The sequence below is a fragment of the Plecotus auritus genome (genome assembly GCF_963455305.1).
Source record: "Plecotus auritus genome assembly, chromosome: 6".
In the NCBI taxonomy this organism is placed as follows: domain Eukaryota; kingdom Metazoa; phylum Chordata; class Mammalia; order Chiroptera; family Vespertilionidae; genus Plecotus; species Plecotus auritus.
The window spans coordinates 111,111,680-111,136,171 of NC_137773.1; the positions used below are offsets into that span (position 1 = coordinate 111,111,680).

At 52.8% G+C, this 24,492-nt stretch overlaps 1 protein-coding gene across 1 annotated transcript in view; it reads left to right on the forward strand.

Annotated features, from left to right (window-relative positions):
* NDNF (neuron derived neurotrophic factor) overlaps positions 1–23,156 on the forward strand; it is a 32,337-nt gene extending 9,181 nt beyond the window's left edge. The window contains exons 2-4 of the mRNA XM_080673879.1: positions 15,126–15,314; positions 19,019–19,143; positions 21,176–23,156. Coding sequence (XP_080530005.1) covers positions 15,127–15,314; positions 19,019–19,143; positions 21,176–22,575 — 1,713 coding nt within the window. The 5' untranslated portion in view covers position 15,126 and the 3' untranslated portion in view covers positions 22,576–23,156. The remainder of the gene's footprint in view (positions 1–15,125; positions 15,315–19,018; positions 19,144–21,175) is intronic.
* The last annotated feature ends 1,336 nt before the right edge of the window (positions 23,157–24,492 follow it).

Consider the following 24,492-nt stretch of genomic DNA (forward strand, 5'->3'; position numbering starts at 1 on the left):
TGGGTGCTCACATGTCCTAAGACACACCTTTTGTTGAGTCTGATTTTGAGTGTGTGTGTGTGTGTGTGTGTGTGTGTGTGTGTGAGAGAGAGAGAGAGAGAGAGAGAGAGAGAGAGAGAGAGAGATAAAGCCATTAACGCACTTTGGAGACAAGTCACTGGAAAAAGAAGTGAAAAAACTTCTTGGAAAAATTAGTTGTAAGTTTGTTAGAGACATATAACCCATTATTTTTTAAAATTATTTTTATATTGATTTCAGAAAGGAAGGGAGAGGGAGAGAGATAGAAACATCAATGATGAGAGAGATGCCTCCTTCACGCCCCCTCCCAGGGATCGAGCCCACAACCCAGGCATGTGCCCTGACCAGGAATCGAACTGAGACCTCCAGGTTCATAGGTGGACGCTCAACTGAGGAGCCACACCGGCCAGGCCATATAACCCATTATGATTTTGAAACATGTTCCAATTATGTATAGTAGGTACAAACCCAAAAAGTCAGCAAGCTGCAAAATCCCTTTTTAAATTAGTAGTAATTGATAGCAATTATGGCATTTTGGAGAGGTGAGACTTGAAGTTAGGTCAGTTCTAAGGTTTTTAAAATAAATGATATTATATTTACCCTTATATTGATGGCATTGGACACATTTCAGTGGATGAGAGAGATTATAGACTCATGGGGTGTGATATTCTGAATATTCTGAAAGCTTAAAGCCTTTAAACGTAATGAGGAATAAGTACGTTTAGTTAGTGAAAGTGCCTATAGACACCCACTGATGTGTACACTTCAGCCACCCAGTTCAGCCTGTTACTGAAGAGATCTCCACATTCCTGGTTTATTCACACGAGGCAGCAGCACAGAGGCCGTCTCGAGCCTCCCTTCTCTTGGCAGCCTCGGCCTCACACAGTGACCGCCTCACAGCTCGGCCTCCACTCCCAGCTGCAGCTGTTCCCTGAGGCTTCCCCGCGTTAAAGGGAAAGCAAGGCCACAGCTCACTGCATGTCGTGCTTTTGGGGAAAGGGAGGAAATAAATGCGTCTGAATCCCCACGTGGGGCAGTGCCTCGTGGTGTGTCGCCTATCTGTCATAGGTCTATATGCTCGTTTTATTTCATCACCATCTTCTATGGACTTTTCACTGAAAGTGACTGTGGGGTCTGTGTCGTCTGCATTCTGAGTGTCCTGTTCTTTAATCATCTTTTAATCCAGAAATAATCATGCAGAGCGTCCCAGGAACGGAGCCTAATCCTCGGCTCTCTAATCTCCACACGTGCCTCTCAAATCCTCTACTGGATGGGGCCAGCAGACCTGAGCTCATTCACCTTTGTACCCCGTTACTCCGCTGTGTTTAGTCAGTAATGGTGATGTCTTTAGATATGGCTATCAAGGCGAACAGAAAGGATAGTCAGAGTTTTCTACTGTTTAGGAGATTATTTCTAAAAGCCTGGCCTTGCTCTGTGCTTCGTGTCCCTCTCTAATTGAACAGAGGCTTTACCTGATAGATTGGGTAAATAAAGGTAGAAAAATCTGTGTTGAAATTCCTTCTCTTATGTTTGAATAGCAAGTCAAAATGTGTGTCTTTTGCTGCTGAACAGAATTTTGCAACTGCTTTGAGCTGATTTATACTATTTGTAAATAAATAGAACCTTTATTTTAAAAATATGTTTTTATTATTGAGAGAGAGAGAGAGAGAGAGAGAAACATCAATTGGTTGCCTCCCCCATGAGCTCTGCCTGGGGATTGAACCTGCATTGGGCATGTGCCCTGGCCAGGAATCAAACCAGTGACCTTTTGGTGCACAGATAACGATCAACCAACTGAGCCACACCTGCCAGAGCAGACCTTTTCTTACTTCAAAGGAGCATTCACATCCACTATTTTTAATCTCACAACAATCCTGGGGATAATTGTCTCCATTTCTGAGATGAGGAAACTTGGAGTCAAAGAGATTAAGAGACTTGTTCTCAGTATAAAAGCCGACGATGGTCTCCTGAGAACTTCAGCTCAAATCTTCTTCCTCCAGGCCCAGGGATCACTTCCTCTTTCATGTTGGCAGCCCATTAACTGTCCCCAAACTCGAATGAATGAATACACACACACACACACACACGCACACACACATACATATGTACATACATAAAAATTACATGACAGTGGAGGATAGAAAAGAGTAAAGAACAGGCTAAAAATTAAATTCAAAGGTTTGTAAGAAAATCCAGCTCTGAGTTGACAGGAACCCATCACGTGGGAAGAGCTCACCTGGGACGAGATAGGAGGGAGGTCGGATCAAGAAAGAAAAGGGAGGTGACATACTCACAGCTCTCCCCTGAGTGCCCTCAACTCGCAAGCTGTCAGCACGGTGTCCTTGGGAAATACTCCCTCGTCTTCCCAAAGGCTCGGCTCTTCAGTGTGAAGCTGGGTTTGGCCTTGGGTTTTATAAGAGGGATGGTGGAAGAAATGGGTATTAAAAAACTGTCCCTTTAACTTCTTTTTACAAGAGAGCTTCATACTCGGGTGCCCCTCCCCTTTTTCTTCTTTCTGGAAGTAAGAATAATTTAGGGTTTAAGCATTTTAAATACTTAAGGTCCCTGATATATCTGTCTCACAATCCATGTTTAGATTGTATTACCTTGATGACAGTTATTTTAAATTACTGTTTTGATTTTGCCCTGTGTTTGGCATGGAGGCCCGCCCCCTCAGGTGCCTGAGAGCAGGCAGGCTGCAGGGATGCCATATAAAGTGTGGGGGAGGTTGGGGGTGGGGGGAGACCTTCAGGGCCAGCAGGTATTTGGGACAATATGGGGTCCTGTCCATCCACGGAATCAAACTCCGCTTCTTCAGCCTATTGTGGTTATTATTCTGTAGTAATAATAACTGATTTCTTCTGGATAGCACCTTACTTGTTAGCATCGTATTTGCAAATGCCATGAAGTGTATAAGCAAACTAGAAACCTTGGCGCCACTTTGAATCTTGTCACAGTCTCCCGGAGGTCCGCTACTCTGTCACCAGCGTTAAGACAGTCAGACATGTGCCCAGGAGTGAGCCTGCAGGCTACTTTTTTGTGTGTAAAGAAGGTAGAGTAAGCTGGGAAATCCTGTGGATATAATAATAGTCTCAACTGTTAGAAATAGGTGAGCCCCCCAAGTCAAGGGTGCTGGTAGAACACAAAACATACTCACATACTCAGGAGCCAGGCAGCAAGGCAAACATTTTTACTTCTGGGTAGAAGGGTGCACACACATGGTCTGGAAGCACACGCACACAGAGCAGGTAGGCTGCTCGGCTTTATAACCCCTGAAGCACGAGACCTGTCCCTCACTCTTGATTGGAGCTCAGATGCATAGTCTTTCACGATTGGCTAATTCAAAGGGAGGGGTTGACCTTTGCTGTTTCAAGATGGTGGCCCCCAGGAGAGCTGCAAGCCATGCGGCCCAAATGGCGGCTGCCAAGTCACGCAGGCCAAAATGGCGGCTGTCTAAACTCTTTGACAGAAAAGATGATTTGTTTATTCTCACACAACGGAAAAGGAAGAAAGGATGTGGACAGTCCCTAGTCCATTCATGCTCCTCCCTACAGAAACATTTAATGAATGAAAATGAGAAATCCAAGGTCACACAATGGAAGCCCTAGAGATGGAAGTCTTAGTGCTGCTGTTACCCAAGATGGTCGCAGGAGGGAAGACACAGCTTCTCCAAGCACAGTCTGAACCAGTAGCACCAGCTGGGGTCCCGGGAACTGACAGACGGACCACACACCAGTTCACTGTGAGCTGAGCAGGCAGCCCACAGACAGCAAGCCATCCCAACGAATATGTGACACAATCCTGCTAAGCACAGCCCAGGCAGCTCCCAGCCCCATGGCCCAGCCCCATGGCCCAGCCCCATGTCCCAGCCCCATGTCCCAGCATGGCCCAGGCAGCTCCCAGCCCCATGGCCCAGCCCCATGTCCCAGCATGGCCCAGGCAGCTCCCAGCCCCATGTCCCAGCCCCATGTCCCAGCCCCATGTCCCAGCCCCATGTCCCAGCATGGCCCAGGCAGCTCCCAGCCCCATGGTCCAGCCCCATGTCCCAGCCCCATGTCCCAGCATGGCCCAGGCAGCTCCCAGCCCCATGTCCCAGCCCCATGTCCCAACCCCATGTCCCAGCATGGCCCAGGCAGCTCCCAGCCCCATGGCCCAGCCCCATGTCCCAGCATGGCCCAGGCAGCTCCCAGCCCCATGTCCCAACCCCATGTCCCAGCATGGCCCAGGCAGCTCCCAGCCCCATGTCCCAGCCCCATGTCCCAGCATGGCTCAGGCAGCTCCCAGCCCCATGGCCCAGGCAGGTCACAGCACTCCTGGGGGTGGTACCTCGCTCCAGAGTCAGGCAGCGTCCTTCCTCCATGAGCACCTCCTGCTCTTTAACCTGCTGCTGTCAGGGGAAGGGCCTGGTCAGGAGACTCCCTCCCCTCCTTCCCCCCCCCCCCCCCCCCCCGGGGCTCCTCGCTTTTGTCACAAGGGCCTCGGATCCCTCTTCCTCTGCTCGGGCCTGAAGGCACCTTTTTGCAGGAAGTTCCCTGTGGAACACTGGCCTCCTGGTCCTCACTGGCAGGGCCTCCGTGCCGTGGGGTGCAGTGCCTGCTGGCGTGCCCCTTGGAGGCTGCGGACTGCAGTGCGCACAGGCAGGCAGAATCTGGTGTGAGGCCAGTAAACCTTTGTCCTTCCCTTGACCTTGCTCCCTCCCTCCCTGTGAAGAGTCCCATCCCAGCACTTGGCTGCAAGGGCTCCGCCTCTCCATCCCAGTGCTGCTGAGATACAGGTCTCCTCAGAGGGCCTTCCTGACCGCTCAGCTCACGGGGACCCTTCCCCCTCCCCCAGGGCTCCCCTCCAGCCTCCCCACTTTCATCCTCTCCCTGGCCTGCTGCCCCCTGGATTCCTCAGAGGCAGGGTCCCGAGGGCTCCCTCTCCCCCACCCGTTAGTGTTGTCCACACACAGGACCCTCATTCCCAGGAGACTCAGAGCCGGGGCAGCGCCTGCGGAGTGACTGCCAGGACATAGCTGCTGACCAGCCTAGGAGCCCGCGACCCCCTGCCCGCTCCCTGTGCCTGTTCTCTCGGAGGAGGGCTCTTGTCTCCGCCTGCGGGTGAGGAGCCGCTGGCTGACCCACCCTAGGCTCCAGGCACAGGATGCCTGGGGACATGGGCGATGCTGCCCCATGAGCCTCAGATGTAGCTGCGGAATGATGGAGCCTTAAAGCGCTGCGGTCACAGGCCAGGTCAGGGGAACGGCCTGTCGCGTTTGCATAGTTTTGGCACCTGACTTGGTTGCTACGGCGAGGACTCCCAGAGCCTTTTGAATGTCGAAGTTCCTTTGCAAAGATCATAGGAGCCTCCTGGGGTAGGTGGGGGGTCGGTGACAAGTGAGGGCTGTGACTGATGGGCCCATAGGAAATCTCTGTCCTCTTCATGTGTCTGTGGCGTGTTGCACATGCAGGGACTTGGGACTTGTTGACCATGACAATCGGCAGAAGTGCACTGGATGCTGTTGGCTGTGAGTTCCTTCTGAACTGAATTTCATGGGGGTGGAGTGCGCAGCGCCTTAACACTTTGGGGACATTGCACAGGAAGTCATTGTCATTTTGCTGCCGATCGACAGGAAATAAGGTGTAGTTGCCAAACCAAAGTAAGAAAGGCAGCCCAGCCTGCTACCCCCTCAGGGGCGTCCGCCACTGCAGGGCTCCCTGGCCACTCCTGGGACGGAGCCACGCAGCTCTCCGCGTGCACAGGGCAAGTCACGGGAGGAGGGAGATGCCACTGTTCTGTTCCGGTTCCATGTTGCATGATCTTCTGAATTGTTTTTGAATTTAGTATGTCTTCTAATCACGTTTCAGGGGACCTGCCCCCTTCCCGCAGTGGCCTGCATCTGGCTTCCTGGGTCAGAGACTGTTCCTGTATTTAGTGATTTCATTTGGCCATGTCTATTGGTCCTTATTCTTCTTATTGGCATTAATGATGGCGGGAATATACACGGTGACTTACTGGAAACCTGATCCTCTTTGAGCTGCTCTTATTCCACAGGCTGGGCCACCGTTTCCCTCCGGGGTGCCCTGGCCCCGGCCCTGGCCTGGCTTGGCCCGCCGAGAGCTGCAGGGCCGTGAGGGCCTGGGAGGGGAGGACTCCCTGGAAACCGATGCAGGTCTCCGGAGGTTTCAGCCCTGCATTGCATTCTCACAGCACTCAGTGTGCTTCCAGAGGAAGAGCTGGCATTGCCCAGGGCAGCGGTCCAGGGGCGGGACCCACCGCGGGTAAAGTGCATGGGAAAGTCCTGGGTGCAGAGATGATGGACGTAATGAACTCTAACCCTAATCATCACCCCAGGAAGTCCTGACACCTGGCCCTCGGAGGGCTCTGCGTCCTTGGGCCGTAGGGGTTGACATGTGGCAGCCACACGCCACAGCAAGGCTGCACACCCTGCAGCGAGACAGGGCACCCCACAGGGAGGCATCCTCACCCCACAGGGAGGCATCCTCACCCCACAGTGAGGCAGTGCGCCCCACAGTGAGGCGTCCGCACCCCACTTGAGGCATCCGCACCCCACAGTGAGGCATCCTCACCCCACAGTGAGGCGTCCGCACCCCACTTGAGGCATCCGCACCCCACAGTGAGGTAGGGCACCCCACAGTGAGGCATCCTCACCCCACAGTGAGGCAGTGCGCCCCACAGTGAGGCGTCCGCACCCCACTTGAGGCATCCGCACCCCACAGTGAGGCATCCTCACCCCACAGTGAGCCAGGGCACCCCACAGTGAGGCATCCGCACCCCACAGGGAGGCAGCGAGCCCCATAGTGAATGCGGACCTGGAGCTCACCAGGCACAGGTAGAGGACCCCTCCTCAGGGCACACCTGTCAGAAGCCTTCCCTGCCCCCTGCTTAGTCACCCCTTTAAATGTGGAGAAGGACCAAACCCCATGGTGCTGTTTCTCGCTGTGGAACCGTGAGGACTGGGTTGCGGCTCCCACTGTGTATAAGAATGACCACCAATTCAGGTGACGTTCTCCTTGTTTGCAAAAGACAACACAGCCGCTTCCAGGAGTCCAGCTTTTCTCATGGCCCAGTTTTGCCTGGAGGGACTGTGTGTGCCAGCGGCACCTTCGTATGGCAGAGCCCATAGCTCCCTGAGCAGGTCGCGGCCCCGTGGGGGCTGGAAGGGGGGGTCAGGGCCTCCACCAAAGCCACCCTTTCCTTTACAGCGAGGCCACATGGTCACATGCTTCAGACTCATCATCAGATGTAGTGTGGATGAGTCAAACAAAAACAAATGCCCCTGAGTTAAAAATAGCCTGGAAAGACTAAATATTTGCACTTAAAAAGGAAAAGAAAATAACAGAAACCTCTGTGGCCGTGATCCTTGCAGGAACCCTCCCTCGGTTAGACTTGTGCTCTCTCCACACTGTAACCGGACAGCCGGCTCACGTGTCCCAGAGGCCTTGCCTCCAGCGCAGAATCCTTCCCTGCAGGCAAATTTAGTTCAGGTTTGTAGCCTGCACGTGACTGGGGGCAATGGACAGTTTTTGAGGGAATCTCAGTGACATTAACGTTTTTTAATTTATACGTGGTGTGGCATGTGTATACCGACGACACTGATCTCGTGGCGTTATGTAACCTGAGTGTCCACAAGCGCTCGATGGCACTTATAAATCTGTCACATGGATCTGCCAGGCTCGGGGACCGTGGTGGCTACTGGGGGTTAGGGGGTGGCTTTGATCCCATGACGCCCAGGTAAGCATGGCTGTGGCTGCTGTTCTGAGGGCGGGAGGATGCTGACAGCGGTCGCCAGGCCCTGAATCCAGGAGACCCTTCTATTCAGAGAGCCCGGGACAGTTACGGGAAAACCCAGTTTGCAAGTTCCTTACATTATGAGGCCACATAACTAAACAGCAGTCTCTCTATATATTAAAGGCAAGCTTTTAGTGGTTGAAAACTTTCCCTACTCTCAAGTGTCTCAATTAGGATTTGTAGTTACATCATTTAATATATGTTTAAAGAGGTGAGTTAGCCCGGCTGGTGTGGCTCAGTGGATTGAGCGTCATCCCATAGACGAAGAGGTCTGGGGTTCGATTCCTGGTCAGGGCGCACGCTTGATCCCCAGTGGGCGGAGGGGGTACATGAGGCAGCTGATCGATGACCACATCATGATTCTGTCTCTCCGTCTCCCTTCCTCTCTTGTCTAAAAATCAATAAAAACATAAAGAGGTAAATTAACCGGATTCACTTCCCTGTTATCATTGTTTGCATAATTTTGTATTTTCACTAAGTGAACCAGAAGGTTAGCCAAAATGGGTAAACTGACCAGCCGACCTTGTGTCATTAAAGGTAAACTTTGCAAAGCGACCGCAGTGCGGCCGCCGCAGACACCTGGGGCAGGTTTATGTGCTTTCAGGCATCTGTGTTTTCTGAGTTGCTAGAGGTCCCCCCGGGGGGGAGGGGATGACACCTGGTAAATTGCCCCAGCTTCCTTTAACTTTTTCTCGCCATTTTCCCGTGGGGGCAGGACCGCCCGGCTGGCCTACTATTGCTTTTGCTGCCTGGAAGGCTGCACCGGATAAGCAGGCCGGGTGAGTGCTGACAGCCTACTGAGAGCTGTTGGTCTGCTTTCGGTGGCCCACCAGCTCCCTGGGGGACAGTGAAGATGCTCCCGGAGTCTTCACTGCCTCCTCTCTGCCACGGATCTTCCCTCCATCCCCGCAGGCCACAAGGGTCACTGTCCCCTGGGCATGGGGGTGAGAGCACAGCAGAGACGGTGACAGGTGACACGTCGAGTGGGAGCCGCAACCCAGTCCTCATGGTCCCAAAACATTCCCAACAAAGCCCTCTCCACGCCTCTGAGCTGGGTGCTTGCCCACTCGCCAGAGAGGCGGCAACACATATACAAATCAGCTCATTGGACTCATATAATGTTTCTCAACAGTTTGACCTTAAATGTGTGTGTATCATAAACGAATTTCATTGACTGACCATTCAGCATCCAGGTCCTCTCTCACCGTCTGTAAGTGCAGGACACGTGGTCCATCCAGGGACAATAATATTTCCCAACACCTGCTCTTTCATCTGGGACATGTTGCAAATCCAGTGATAAAACCAACTCGCGTCACCACGGTCTAGATTATGAACCATGTCCATTAAAGACTGAGGTGTGTCAGACCCGTAGTCTCGGCAGGACCTGAAGGTGTGTCCAACGTGCCGGCCTCTGACCACAGAACAAGGTCAGTGTCAGATCTGTGGGCTCGGCCCCTCAGATCTTCCCCACGGACTGTCCAAGGTGATCTTCTCAGTAACTCGAGAACACCACCCAGACTTCCCTCTCTGGGCTGGGAGGAACTGGGCGCCAAATCAATTGACCCACCCAGCAAATTAAAACCTTTGGCGTCACCCCAGCAACTTCCCATCTTGTGGGAGCTGGACCCCTGTCTGGAGAAAAACGACCAGGTCTCCCTAGACACCACCCAGGTGCAGGACAAAGGAAATGATGTCGACATAGAAGTGCTGAGAAACGTTTTTCCACTTAAACTTTAACCGAGATGAGCTCTGGACACTTCTAAGACAAAAGGAAATGAGAGGACAAGTTAAGCCATTAGAGGGCACTTTTGCAATCTTAGAATAAACGTCTATTCTCATGGACTGGCTTACCCAAGGCTTACTCCTAAGCATGCGTTTTCTGTTATTTATTTACAGTGACTCATTGGTAAGCTGAATTAAAGTATTTTATTGGTTGAGGGGAAGAATCTATAAAATCTTAGAACCATCCTGACCAAATAACTTATATGCACATATGCATAACCCATGGACCCACAATAGTGCAGTGAAGGCCTAGGGTGGGGGCGGGACCAGGTAGAGGGGGTCAGCGCGGGGGGGCAGGGGAAGGGACATCTGTATCACTTTCAACAATAAAGAGAAATTATAAAAAAGAATAAGTAAAGCTTTACATTTGAATCATTGAATGTAAATTGTAAGAATATGTACAATATGTCTGTATAATAGCTTTTTGATAAGCTATATTCAATACTTTTTTATTTTAAAAAGTATGTTTTTTATTTATTTTTTTCTTTTCTTTTTTTCTTAATCTTCACCCAAGGATATTTTTCTATTGATTTTTAGAGAGAATGGAAGGGAGGAAGAGAGACAGAGAGAGAAACATTGATGTGAGAGAGACATATCGATTGGTTGCCTCCCACATGCGCCCCAACGAGGCCTGGGGATTGAGCTTGTAACCGAGGTACGTGCCCTTGTTCAGCATCAAACACAGGACCCTTCAGTCCACAAGCCAATGCTCTATTCACTGAGCCAAACTGGCTAGGGCTATTCAGTGCTTCTTTTAAATATATTTTGTTAAAAATAATTTTCCCATAAACTGATCTAATTGAATAAGTGGTTAACTTCCTCTAATACCTGACTACATTTCCCCCCAACAATAAATGAATGTTATTCCATAACATTTGGAAACTATACTTCTGTTGGGTAGAAAGTCTTGTGTATTGGGATTGTGCTATTTTTTTTTTTGAATTTTATTGAGAAGTAATGGACATACATCACTGTATAAGTTTAAGGAGTAGACCATGATGGTTTGACTTCCATATATTGTGAAGTCATTACCATGGGAGGGTCAGCTGACACCCCTCTTCTCATAGGCACACAATAAAAGGAAAATAGAGACCAGAGAAAAAAGGAGGCATACTCTTCTCTGGAAGGCATCCCTCTTGCCCATGATTGATGTAACAATTAAAATGGTTAAATTTGTTTCAGAAATAAAAAGTGCCAACTGATAGAATTTTAGCCGGGCAAAGTGGATGTTTTACAGAAAGAAAGCCAAAGATAAAGTTGAGTCTATCCCCCATTGGTGGTGACCTAAATAAAAATGTCCACAGAACCAGTAACGTTGATAAGCTAGTAACGAAATTACTACATAAATGCTCAGAGTCAAGAACTGTGGAGACCTGAGATCCCACCCTACTTGCAAGCTACTAGGTCCGCCTGCCAGCATCTTCTGGATGCTGGGTGGCCCAGACTCGTGGGTCAGAGATAAGGGACCTCGTTCTCAGAGCAGCGGTGGGATCCATAGTGTCAGTATTTTCTCCCACCGGCTCCCCAACCCCCACTTCTCAGGGGATGGTGCAGAAGGGCCAGATAGCACCAGTCTATGTGCTGGGTTTATTACAAGAGAGGCGTGCCCTGAGCCCAGGGAACCCACACCTTTTTCATTTTTATTTATTTATTATTTTTAAAAATGCTTTATTGTTTAGTTTATGACATACATCTCCTTTTCCCCCCATTGACTTCTCCCCGGCCAGTCCCACCCCCGCAACACATGCCCTCACCCCCCTACTTTCTGTGTCCATTGGTCATGCTCATATGCATGCATACAAGTCCTTTGGTTAATTTCTTACCCCTATCTCCCCACTGCCCCCCGCCTTCACTCTGAAGTTGGTTGGAATATTCGATGCTTCTATGTCTCTGGATCTATTTTTGTGCATCATTTTATGTTGTTCATTATATTCTGCAAATGAGTGAGATCATGTGATATTTATCTTTCTCTGACTGGCTTATTTCGCTTAGCATAATGCTCTCCAGCTCCATCCATGCTGTTGCAAATGGTAGGAGTTCCTTTTTACAGCAGCGTAGTATTCCATTGTGTAGATGTACCACAGTTTTTTAATCCACTCATCTGCTGATGGGCACTTGGGCTATTTCCAGATCTTAGCTATTGTAAATTGTGCTGCTATGAACATAGGGGTGCTTATAACCTTTCTGATTGGTGTTTCTGGTTTCTTGGGATATATTCCTAGAATTGGGATTACTGGGTCAATTGGGAGCTCCATTTTCAATTTTTTGAGGAAACTCCATACTGTTTTCCCACAGTGGCTGCACCAGTCTGCATTCCCACCAGCAGTGCAGGAGGGGTGAACCCACACCTTCTATAGTGGGTAGCGATCATGCCTGCTCTTTGCTCTGGAGGCTCTATCTTCCGAGGTTCTTCACTACACACACATCCTGGAGAAGGTAATCTCACATCACGGCAGCCTGTTCTGCTCCCAGGAGACGCAAAAACCAGCCCGCAGGCCCTTGGGGAACTGTCTCAACACATAATCTTACCATCTGCAGTGGCCCACCTTACTAAATACTAAATTACTACGTAGCTGGTGAGGGGAATACATAACAACAATATTTACCACATTTGTAAAGTCACTCATGATAAATAGCTCATAGTTCTCACTCTGGGGTCTTAGCTGTCCATGCCTTAGTTTGACCATTCTGGAAAGGAGAAAAATGACAGTGCCCACATGGCAGGGTGGTCACTAGTATTGCCGGAGATCATGTATGTAAAGCACTTAGAAGAGTGCGTGGCACGCAGTGTGTACACAACAAGACTTATTAATGTTGTTATTAACTCAAAATCCATCTCTTAAATGAGCTGATTGGATAAAGAGCAAGTGTTTTCCAGGGCAGCGAGGATGCTGGGGAATTCCCCACCATCAGAACTACTAGTTGGCTCTCTAACTCCGGGGCTGACCTGCATTTCCCAGGCGCCTAGGGTGTGGGCAGCTGGCCCTGCTCCGCTGTCCTGGGGGGCTTGGGCTGGGCCGCTTCATGGCCCCTCATGGGGCTTCTTAGTAGTTCCCGGGCAAATCCGCCGTGGCTGGCACTCTCAAGCGCTGCCAAGGGGCGTGTTGGCTCCAAGTCCCCAGTCAGTGTGGACAGCAAGTTCCCGCCCTTTAGAGGGGCCGGTTTCACTCTCAGGAGGCAGAGTGTCAGGGGAGCCACTGCAGAGCGCGCTGAATATGCTTCCTCGTGCTGAAATAAGTATTTCCTAACAGAGGCAGTGTGTCCAGTTCTGCTCAGATTGAGGGGCAGCAGAGGGGAGGGGATAAGGGCTGTGAGTGGGGGGCCCACCAGTTCAGTTCCTCTTCCGTTCATGTAGGTTCCCTGAGTTTTAATTTTGATGCATCCAGCCGTCTTTTGTCCATACGACCTTTGTCTGCAGGTGAGACTCACGTGAGTGCCCTTTCTCAGCTCGCCTTCCCGGGACTGTGCCTTGGCGACGTCGGTGGCTGAGGGACAGGTTGTTTAGGCTATTTAAGGCCTGGTCTTATTCCTAAACTGCTAACGAGTCGGGAAAGAGATTAGTACCAGTCGAATCATCATTTGTTTTCAGAGTTCAGAGGTCATCTGCCCAAATCCTTCTGAAAATTGAGGTCCACAGAGGTTACGTGGCTGCCTAGGACGACACGTCCGGTAGGAGCTGGAACGGGAGGGCGAGCGTGTTAGCTGTCGCTCACGTTTTCACCCCGTCGCAGTGCTGTCGAGAGCGAAGGGGGACGAGGGGCCTTTGGTAAGAAGTTCTCTCAGCTTCCTGAGAGATTGCAGTGGCTGGACACCAGGGCTCTGCAGTCAGGTCCTCCTGGGCCTACCACTGTTCTCTGCTGATGGGGACGGAGGTTTGTTTTGTGTGAGAACAGCACCCGCTCCACTAGTGATCGTGAGGACTGGGCGCAGTGGCCAGTGGCGAGTGCGGCCCTGCTGCGCATGGGGACTCAGTGCTCCGGGGACTTGGGCAGGAACCACTGTCTGGGAAAAAGAAGTTAAAGTGCTTGGTGAGCCAGCTCCATGCTGAGCTCCTTCTCATGCCTCATCAGGAGGAGAGTTAGCTCCCTCGCCGGGCTTCTCTAACCACACCCAGCGGAAGATAGACTAACGCCGGAGGGGCTGCGTCCGGGTGCCTTGGCTGCAGTGACTGGAAACAGCGCTGGCCGTCACTTCCCTGTAGGTGACCGCAGGTGTCAGCCTTGGCCTCTCTCGCTATTTACAGTGCTTAACATGTGAAAACGCGGTGACCCTAGTGCTGCAGCGCTGGTGCCGGCTGCAGGGGGATGAGGAGACCCTCAGGCAATCTGTCTGTGAGAGAACTGAGCCTCCCCACACCCCACAGGGAGAGGCCTTGCCTGCATGCGGCTGCGCGTCGCAGACACTGCACGGTGGTGTCCTTGGCAGCGTCCCCGCAGCAGTGGCCATGGCAGTGGATCCATAATGACTCGCAGGGTCTCTGCGGAAAGCCCGTGCCACGTGCCACAGAGTAACTCGCTGACAGGAAATGACCCAGCCACGGCTACTGTGCAGGGGCTCCCTCGACCCGAGTGGCATCCAAGCCCACTTTCTGGTACAGGAAAGGCTGCCCTGTGAACTCCCCATCGCAGAGTCTGGTAATAGACAACAATTAGGCGGCAAAGAACTCACCTTGTGATGTTGGACATACTGCTTTACCTGTGAGAAAGTTCAACCTGATCATCTGCAGAAAGCTCGGTTTGTGAGAATCTGAGTTTGGGAGTAAGAATACTACTGTCCATGTATAACGCTGAGTCAGATTATAGGAAGAATGCAAACTATTGTGCAGGGCGCCGCTCACGTGGCTCATTGGTTGGAGCATCGTCCTGTGCACTAAAAGGGAGGCAGGTTCGATTCCCAGTCATGGCACATGCCTAGCTTTCAGATTCAATCCCTGGTCGGGATGCATTCGGGAGGCAACTGATTAATGTTTCTTTCTCTCTCTCTCCCTCGCTCCCCCTCCCTCCCTCTCTCTTCTTCGCTCCCTTCCACTCTCTCTAAAATCAATAAATGAACAAATAATTGTGTGCTGGTCCTTTCCTGGCCCTCAGCAACTCACAGTAGGTGTCAAACTCTGAGACATTGTCTACAGGTGCCTACAGGGACCACCTGGGGTTTCCTCTCTGAACACCCTGGGAGGTCACCGCACCAAAGGTCCTTTCCTTTCACAGTCCTTTTACTACCTGAAGTTCTAGTGTGTTCATCACCAACTCCAGGATATACCGGTGCCCCAAAAATGTATACGCGCACTTTGAATAATTGTTAAGGCAGGGTTTATTAAAATACATTTCGTTTTCACATTGAGCTACCAGCTGTGAAAGCAGGTGTACATTCTTTGAGACACCCTGTACTTTGGGAGGAAACCCAGCAAAGTCATTGTCAGGATCAGGTGCGTGATCCAAAGTGCGTAAGGCGGCCCTAACCGTCAGAGCTGCAGTGTGGGAACCTGCCGACACTTGTCTACCCACAGCACTGACGTGCCACTTCCTGTCCCCCAGGATGGCACCCCTGTCCCTGTGGCTGCTGTGGCTGCTGCTCCCACTCGGCCCGCGGGCCCAGAAGCTGCCCACGCGCGATGAGGAGCTCTTCCAGATGCAGGTCCGCGACAAGGCCTCCTTCCACGACTCCTCGGTGCTCCCGGACGGAGCAGAGATCAGCAGCTACCTCTTCCGAGACACACCTAAGAGGTACCCCCGACGCCCTCCCTCTCTGCAGGCTCATCGGGGTGTCAGCCAACACGCTGCACCTGGACGCTTTGTGGTTAACCTTGGGTGGCCTGGCCGTGTCCTCTCAGTGGGAAAAATGCAGAGCCGCTGCCAGTCCTCGGTGGAGGCTCCGGTTCCAGCCCACGGTGACCTTTTGGGTGGGGGGCGATTTTTGCATTTCTTACCTTTGGAACGATTGCTTTCTTTTCTTCAGGACAGAGGGAAATTTCTGAGGTGGGCTCTATAGGATTAAAATGAGATTCATGAACACACACGATTCTTCAAAGTTGTGCGGTTAGTCTTAGAAGGATAACATCAGATTCTGAAAGAATCAAACCCAACAGTGATAACAATGGACCTGTTCATTTACCTTCATGCCAGCCTCATCAAAATGGGCTTACGTAGTTCTTCTAAACATTCTGACCTTTAAAAATGACATATCTATGTATTAGAAAAGCCTAATGACCGGTCAACCAGTCTCTATGATGCACACTGACCACCAGGGGGCAGATGCTCAATGCAGGAGCTGCCCCCTGGTGGTCAGTGCGGTCCCACAGCCAACCTCCTGCAGCCCCCCCCCCCCCACCAGCCGGCCGGCCTCCTGATAGACCTCTATCTCCCGCCTGGCCAAGGGACCCCACCCATGCATGAATTCATGCCCCGGGCCTCTAGTATGTTACATAATTAAGTATATATGTGTATATCCTTCATTGAGCTAGTTATATGTAAAGTTAGTTACTTTGTGGTACCCCAAACCCCGCTCAACCATATTTCAGAAATAGTTTCTCCATTTAGCTGGGCACTCGGGCATTCTGAAGGGAAAGATTGTGTCACACCACCAGTGACCCATTTTCCAGAGATTGAGTTGCATCAGATCGTTGAGTCATCTTTCTCTTGTCACTTCACTTTTGATTGACAGTGATAATGGGAGGTGGCTTCCTCCCACCGTGGCCTATGTAGCTTGTCACCCTCTGGTCCTCGAATGGTAGCAGAGGGTCAGCATTCCTATGTTGACGGATGTGGCCTATGGTTTGGGCATCATTTCAGCGCTGCCTTAATGACATCATTTGTTTGAATGAATGTAATAATAGATTAGGAGCTGACTCGTCAGTAAAATAAAAATAACCACGATCCCTTAATAATATCCTCAAGAGTGAAGGCCCCAAATGCAAGGACGATGACATTGCAGAGGCGCGATGTCCTTCCACTCACGGCTCAGGCTGTGAAAGGGGAAAGGGTGTGCGAAACAGCTAGTCACTCAGCTGAATTATTCTCAGCCGCATTCTGGCCAGACACATTTGCTTTTTGAATTATTTTGTCTCTTAAAATCTTGGAGTGAGTCAGAATTTTTCTTTAAAAATGATTTTGATTTCCCAAGTGCACCAGTGCTCTGCTCTGTGGTGTTCTTTATTGTTTTTAATATATTTTTATTGATTTCAGAGGAAGGGAGAGAGAGAGAGAGAGAAACATCAATGATGAGAGAGAATCATTGATCGGCTGCCTTCTGCACGCCCCCTACTGGGGATCGAGCCTGCATCCCAGGCGTGTGCCTTGGCCAGGAATTGACCTCCTGGTTCATAGGTCGACGCTTAACCACTGAGCCACACTGGCCAGGCCGTGGCTTTTACTCTAAATCAGCCGTGGGCAAACGATGGCCCGCGGGCCGGATACGGCCCGTTTGGCTGTTCTATCCAGCCCGCGGAGCTGAAAGAGCGGAGGGTTCTCTTGCTCTGCCCTCCGCTCCTTTACTTTGAATTTATATTAGTTCACACAAACACTCCATCTATGCTTTGGTTCTGGCCCTCGGTCCAGTTTAAGAATCCATTGTGGCCCTCGAGTCAAAAAATTTGCCCACCCCTGCTCTAAATGAAAGGAGATACTGTTGGGGGGGGTTAGAGCCGGGGCAGTGGCATGTGCTGGATCCGAGGAGTGGCGTGTTCAAGGATCACTGCCCCTGGAAGGGGGTAAATGAGTAGGGGGTCCTGGGAGCAACGAGGACCAGTCGAAGGCTATCATAGTGCTCAGACGAGGAGCGGCTTGGGTGAGAGGGTGGCACGGAAGGTGCGGCAGAGTGACGGCTGGGGATATTGTAAAGGCAGAGCCAGCGGTGTTCCGGGTCAGTTACATGGAGGGGAGAGGAAGGAGCAAGGAGGATCCTGCACTGCCCTGAGTGACTGGGAGGTTGGGGGTCACTCATGACAGGGACAGACCACAGGAGGAGCTGACTGGGGTGAGAATCAGAAGTTTGGATTCAATACCTTAAGTTTAAACTCCCAGTGAAATCTAAGTGAAGATGGCAGGAGATAGTTTTACCTAAATTGAGGTCGGAGTTTAGGCTGACAGTTGAGATTTGGGAATGGTTCACATAGAAGAGGAGAAACCATGAGCCCAGTGCAGTCACACAGGTGTGTGCACAGGTGGAGGGGGGCGTGCACAGGCGGGGGGGGGGGGGGCGCACACAGGCTGGGGGCGCGCACAGGCGGAGGGGGGGCGCGCACACAGGTGGTGGGGCACGCACAGGCGAGGGGGGGCACGCACAGGCGGAGGGGAGCGAGCACAGGCGGAGGTGGGGCGCGCACAGATAGAGGGCCGGGGTACAGGCACAGGCCCTCCCTGTCTGTCCCTGGGTGACCAAGGGCTTGGAAGGTGAGAGGGAACCACAGAGGAGACAGACAGAGTAGAAGACCATGGTGGTCCCTTTGGAGAGGGCGTGGGGTGATGATGGGGAGAACACAGGGAGGAGGTCCCAGGAGGTGCAGGTGCGGGAGGTAACACCTAGGTGGGCTTTGCAAGGGGAGCGAGTGGCTCTGGGCTTGCTGAGCTGGAGGACCGGCTCCTCAGGCAAAGCTCCTGGCTCTGAAACGATGGATGAAACCATCAGAGGAGGACCGTAGGGCACTGTTACAGCCGGCCCATGTGTTCATCCTCCTTGAAAAGTCGCACGAGGCTTCGTAAAAAATCAGGGGAAGCAGAGAGCAGGATGTTCTGATTTTCTAAAATTTGTTTTAAAATCACTAGGTTATTTAATTCCAACAGAAAGTCTTAGTGGCAGAGAATGAGTCTTTCCACTGATTGAAACGTTGATCTTTACTTTTTAAATATTCTCACGTGGGATTGGGTCCCTCTATCCAAAGGCTGTGGGCAGTGGCACTGTGGGTAAATGTCGCTGATGTGAAAGCCGAGCAGCGATCTCGATCTCGCAGAGACAGACCAGCCGGCCTTTCAGAGGGCGCTGCCGGGAGAGGAGCGTTTGAAACAGTGGGTGACTGTCAGGGTGCCCCGGGTCCCTTACAAACCTATTGCCAACGTTCTGGAAAATACAGTTCCTGCCGGTCAGGGTGCCTGCGGGCTTCTCTTGGCTGTGCCTTATTGGAATGGCAGGGCCCAGGCTAAATAGCACCCCAAAGAGCTAAGTGTTGGTTCTTCACTCAAGTAACACCCACATTACGCGTTTCAGCTCAGCGTCTCTTTATTCCTTCACAACGTGTTGCTGGTAGACCTGGTTGCGGATTTGGCTGATGGAGTCCCGTGGTTCATACTGAGAGAGTCGCGGTCGTGTCAGATGGCCAGCTCCAGTCCCTGTGAAATGAATGGAATTAGCCTGTGGATTTCCCTGAGCCCGGCTGGGCTGGGCGTCAGATTGGATCCTCTGTCTGATTGATGGATTGATGGCCCCTCTCCCGCAGGTACTTCTTTGTGGTGGAAGAGGACAACACCCCACTGTCCGTGACCGTGACCCCCTGTGACACCCCTCTGGAGTGGCGACTGAGTCTGCAGGAGCTGCCGGAGGAGAGCAGCGGGCAGGGCTCAGGTGAGCAGTGGGCAGGTCTCAGGGGAGCAGCAAGGGGGTGGTGGGGGGGCTCAGGGGAGCAGTGGGAAGGACTCAGGGGAGCAGTGGGCAGGGCTCAGGGGAGCAGCGAGCGGGTGGGGGGCTCAGGGGAGCAGTGGGGGGAATGACTCAGGGGAGCAGCAGAGAAGGCCAGGGGAGCAGCGGCGGGGAGGGCTCGGGAGCAGGAGCAGGCTCCGCATGATGGCTGCAGCAAGAAACAGCCTCTCCTCCTGGTGGTGCAAAAAGTCAGCTGAGGTGCAGGGGACACTAGAGATTCTCCACGGAGATGAGGGAAGCAGGGGTGGCACCAGGGGACAGGGTGGCACCAGATGATGGGCATGGCACCAGAGGCCAGGGTGACACCAGATGGGGATGGCACCAGAGGACAGGGTGGCAGCAGATCCGGAGGACGGGGTGGCACTGGAGGTCGATGGCCTTGGGGGAATGAAAGGCCAGGGAGGCAGGTGAGGACGGGGGGAGGAGGAGGTGATGCCTGCACCCGCCTCTGGCTGGGGGTTCAGTCCTGCCTGAGCGTGGAGTCCCCGTTGAGGTGAAGAGAATGCCCTGGGCTCTGAGCGGGTCTGAGCATCGCCCTGGGGCCTGGGCTTTGGGATTCAGCACCCGCAGTGACCGACAGCAGCTGAGGTCGCAAACCTCTGTCTCTGGGGCATAAAGGGTGGCGACGCGGAGACAAGCAAAGGGCGTCCAGCACCTGAGTCCAGGGCGAGAAGAACGTTGCAGGAGGCATGGGGTCGGCAGCGGAAGGAGGTGCCGATGACGGTGACAGGAAGCAACTAAGACACAAGGGCATGAGAAGAGCCTGCACAGGGCCGGGGAGGGTGCTGCCGGGCAGGGGCGAGGCATCGGGCGCGAGGGCCACACTCAGCGACGGGGCTGTGGGATTGGAGATGCTGACAGCTCATGACGGGGGATGAGGCTGAGAGAGAAAATAAATAGTCTTGTGAGGGCTGCTGATCTCAGGGTTTAAATACAGGATCCTACCCCTCCCTGCCCCCCTGCAGGGTGAGCTGGGAAAGGCGGGTTCCCGTGGGGCCTGCTCTCATCCCCACACTGATCTCTGTGGCAGCTGGTTTGCTTTCAGCGCTTTCCCCGCATCACTCTCGACACGTGTTCCCGACATGGGACACGGGGTGCTCTTACTGTGCTTCCCACTCTGCACTTTAGGGAGATTGCCCGACGCCAACAAAGGGAGATTATCGAGGGGCACGCCGTCGGATGCGGCTGAAGGGATGATCCCGCCCGTACGCAGATGGCGGAAGGGGCTCTCGCTCAGAGGGCTGCAGTCTGTGACCTACAAATTCCACTCATCGGAGCCTCTCCTGAGAAAGAATTTAAAACCACAACAGCCTCACACACATCTCACAGCACCATCTATGACAGTCAGAAATTACCCACAGTCTTATCCTCATGCTGTAGTCTTACATGAGGAAAACAGGATTTAAAAATGGAGGTTTGTCTAGAGGCATGCAGGCATGAAGAAGAATGTGATTTGGTGACAAAGAAAAATGAGGGTGAAAAATACGTTAAAAAACGAAGACTGGATGGGAATAGCCCAAAATCTTCATAATGGGCTGCTCAGGGGTCCTGACTAGAATGACTTTATTTTTTAAAAATACGTTTGTATTGATTTTAGAGAGGAAGGGAGAGGGAGAGAGAGAGAGAGAGAAACATCAATGATGAGAGAGAATCATAGATCGGCTGCCTCCTGCAGGCCCCCCCCCCCCCCCCCACTGGGGATCGAGTCCACAACCCAGGCATGTGGTCTGGCCGGGAATCGGACTGTGACCTCCTGGCTCATAGGTCGTCGCTCTATCCATGGAACCAAGCCAGCCAGGGCGACTGGGAGGGTTTTTTCAATCTTGTTCTGTGTTTCCCAGTTCTCTGCTGGCAACAGGCATTGCTATGACGGTGGAGAACACAGGGGTCTTGAGCCCGCGATTTGTAGGCGGCCCCACAGCCGAGCCCTGATGGTCGCCTCTGCTCTGTCTTCCAGGCGAGCAGGAGCCGGAGCCACTGGAGCAGCAGAGGCCGCAGGCCACGCATGAGGCGGGCGCCGAGCTGCTCTCCTACCAAGGCAACGATGTGGAGTCCTTCGTGTCGGCCGGCGCCCCCTCCGGGCTGTACCGGCTGGAGCTGCTGTCCACGGAGAAGGATGCGCACTTCCGAGTCTACGCCACCACCACGCCCGCGTCCGACCAGCCCTACCCGGAGCTGCCCTACGACCCCAGGGTGGACGTCACGGCCCTGGGCCGCACCACGGCGACGCTGGCCTGGAAGCCGAGCCCCACGGCCTCCCGGCTGCAGCAGCCTGTGCAGTACTGTGTGGTCGTCAGCCGGGAGCACAACTTCAAGAGCCTGTGTGCCGTGGAGGAGAAGCTGAGCGCGGATGACGCCTTCATGACGGCCCCGAAGCCCGGCCTGGACTTCAGCCCCTTCGACTTTGCCCACTTCGGGTTCCCTCCAGGGAACCTCGGCAAGGAGCGTGGTCCCCGGGCCAGGCCGCCCCCCAGGCTGGGCCCAGTGGCGCACTCGCGGCCCCAGGCCGACATCCAGAAGGTCTGCATAGGAAACAAGAACATCTTCACTGTCTCAGACCTGAAGCCCGACACGCAGTACTACTTCGACGTGTTCGTGGCCAACAGCCGCAGCAACATGAGCACGGCCTACGTGGGCACCTTCGCCAGGACCAGGGAGGAGGCCGCGCAGAAGACAGTGGAGCTGAAGGACGGGAAGGTGACCGACGTGTTTGTGAAGAGGAAGGGGGCCAAGCTGCTGCGGTTCGCCCCCGTCTCCTCCCACCAGAAGGTCGCCTTCTTCGTCCACTCCTGCCTGGACGCCGTGCAGGTCCAGGTGCGCCGAGACGGGAAGCTGGTTCTGTCCCAGAGCGTGGAGGGCGTGCGGCAGTTCCTGCTCCGGGGCAGGCCCAAAGCCAAGTACCTCCTCCGGCTGAAGGGGAGCAGGAAGGGGGCATCGGTGCTGAAGGTCCTGGCGAGCACACGGCCCGGCAAGCACGCCTTCCCGTCCCTCCCTGAGGACACGCGCATCAAAGCCTTCGACAGGCTGCGCACCTGCTCGTCGGCCACTGTGGCCTGGCTGGGCACCCAGGAGAGGAGCAAGTTCTGCGTCTACAAGAAGGAGGTGGGCGACACCTACAGCGACAGCCAGAGGAAGAGAGAGCAGAACCAGTGCCTGGGGCCGGACACGAGGGAGAAGTCGGAGAAGGTGCTCTGTAAGTACTTCCACAGCCGGAACCCACAGAGGGCGGTGACCACGGAGACCGTCCGCGGCCTCCAGCCGGGCAAAGCCTACCTGCTGGACGTGTACCTCGTGGGGCACGGCGGGCACTCCGTCAAGTACCAGAGCAAAGTCGTCAAAACCCGCAGGGTCTGCTAGTGACCTGGGTGCGGGTGCGTCACATGGACCTGTCCCGGGGCCTCCGGGAGAGACGCGAGTGCCCGCAGCTGAGTGTGAGGGAGGGGGTCCGCGGGCGTCTGTGGATGCTGGTGTCCCCTCGAGAGGGGAGACTGGTCCTCGCGTGCCCAGGGTGCCTGGTGTGTGACGTCACAGACGGACCCCCTGAAGGAGCCGCCATCCCCGCTCTGACCACTGCATGAACTGCTTCTAAATTATTTTATTACCTGAAAGTTTAAAAGATGCCACTCATTGCACACATCCCCAAAATGCAAGCCAGTCCTCTCAATAGATGCTAGGATATATCGATATAAATTATTTTATAAAGTCTTGTTTTAAATGTCGGTGTGTCTATGATCGTAAACTATTCAAGTCTCCTGTTAAAGTGCAGATCGGACCTAAGTCTACGATGTGGATGGTGCTCCGGTCAGCTGTATTGTAAATGTTTATCTGTTGAGTGGATTGTTGAAGTGCTATATGTATCTCCTGTGCAGAGTTGACACATTATATCCATGTACATAAAATTAAAGATATTAGAGTATATTCTGCTCATTTTCCCAAGCAGCTACGTTGGTGTATTCAGTTAATGTCTGTCCCCCGAACTGTGCCCTTATGCACTTTGACACCGGGCCTGACCCTTTTTTGATAGTTAAAGACATGGCACGTCTCCCTGAAGTCGCCATGGCATTGGAGACAGGTATTACGGTTCGCGCTTTGACATTGAACAGCGCGCAGTTGTGAGCACTGCGAGAGTCCAAAGGACTGGTTTTCACGGAACAGGATGAGTCAAGCACTGCGGCTCCGAGTGCCCAGCAGCTCGTCCTGAACAACTCAGTACATCTCTGTTGAAAATAAGCTCCTCCTATAAGTACAAACTTGGGGTAATTCCACGTGTTTTCTGTGTGCATGTAATTAGTAACGAGAGGACGCCAGAAGCGGCTGTTTTGTAACATCAACAGTCCAATACTTCTCCATTTGATTTTTCATGAATCTTTAAAAAGTAATTTAGATGTCAGACAAAGCTGAATGACAGCGTCCATGTGTCAGAGGCCCTGGAAGGCCAGTCCGAGGTGGTCTCATTCTCCGCACATGCTGTACGTGAGGCTGTGAGAAGCAGGACTCTGAAGGGTCGGGACCTGCAGCCGCCTGAGTTTTGTGGCTTCAGGAACACCTGTTCCTGCCCCTGTATACCATTAGGTGGGGCGGACTCGGGTCAGATGACATTACAGGCTCCCTTCCATCATAAGACATTGGGGGAACTCTGCGATTCTCAGTTACAGAGTATTTCTGGAACTCCAGGTGGAGACAGGTGTAACCCTTTGCGGCTCCCTTATCCCCGACGTGCTGGCTCCACCTTCCCCAGGGGTGAGCACAGGTGCATTGTGTGCGGGGCAGATGGCTCTGGCCCAGGGGATGTGAGTGCTGGTCCTCACGACAGATGCCCTGTCCCCTTAGGAGCAAACACCCCCCCTCCCCACGCTCCCCCTTTGCCCCCATCAGCGTGGACCATCCAACTCGTCCGTGTTGAGACCAAATCAAAATGTGTCCCGTGTGTCTGTGCAACACAGCAGTGACACCTGAAATCACCTTTTATAAGGACGTGTGTAAACAGCCTAGAAAAACTTGGTTGGTTGAAAGTAAACCTTCAAAATTGATAATATCCCAGGGATGTTCTCTCCTAAACTATGAGCATGGTGCCTTTGGAAGGGGAATCCACAGTCTCCCATGACTCACAAATATGTTCTTACCCAGCAAAGCGCTAAATCCACTCCAGTGAACCCACCTTATTGAAGTTTCTGAAGGTGGCAGGCTCCACGCTCAGCCGGCCCGGGAACCAGGCCAAGTCAATTTCACCGAGTTGGCATCTCCAGCTGCTGCGATGGTGGTTGCTACATTCTC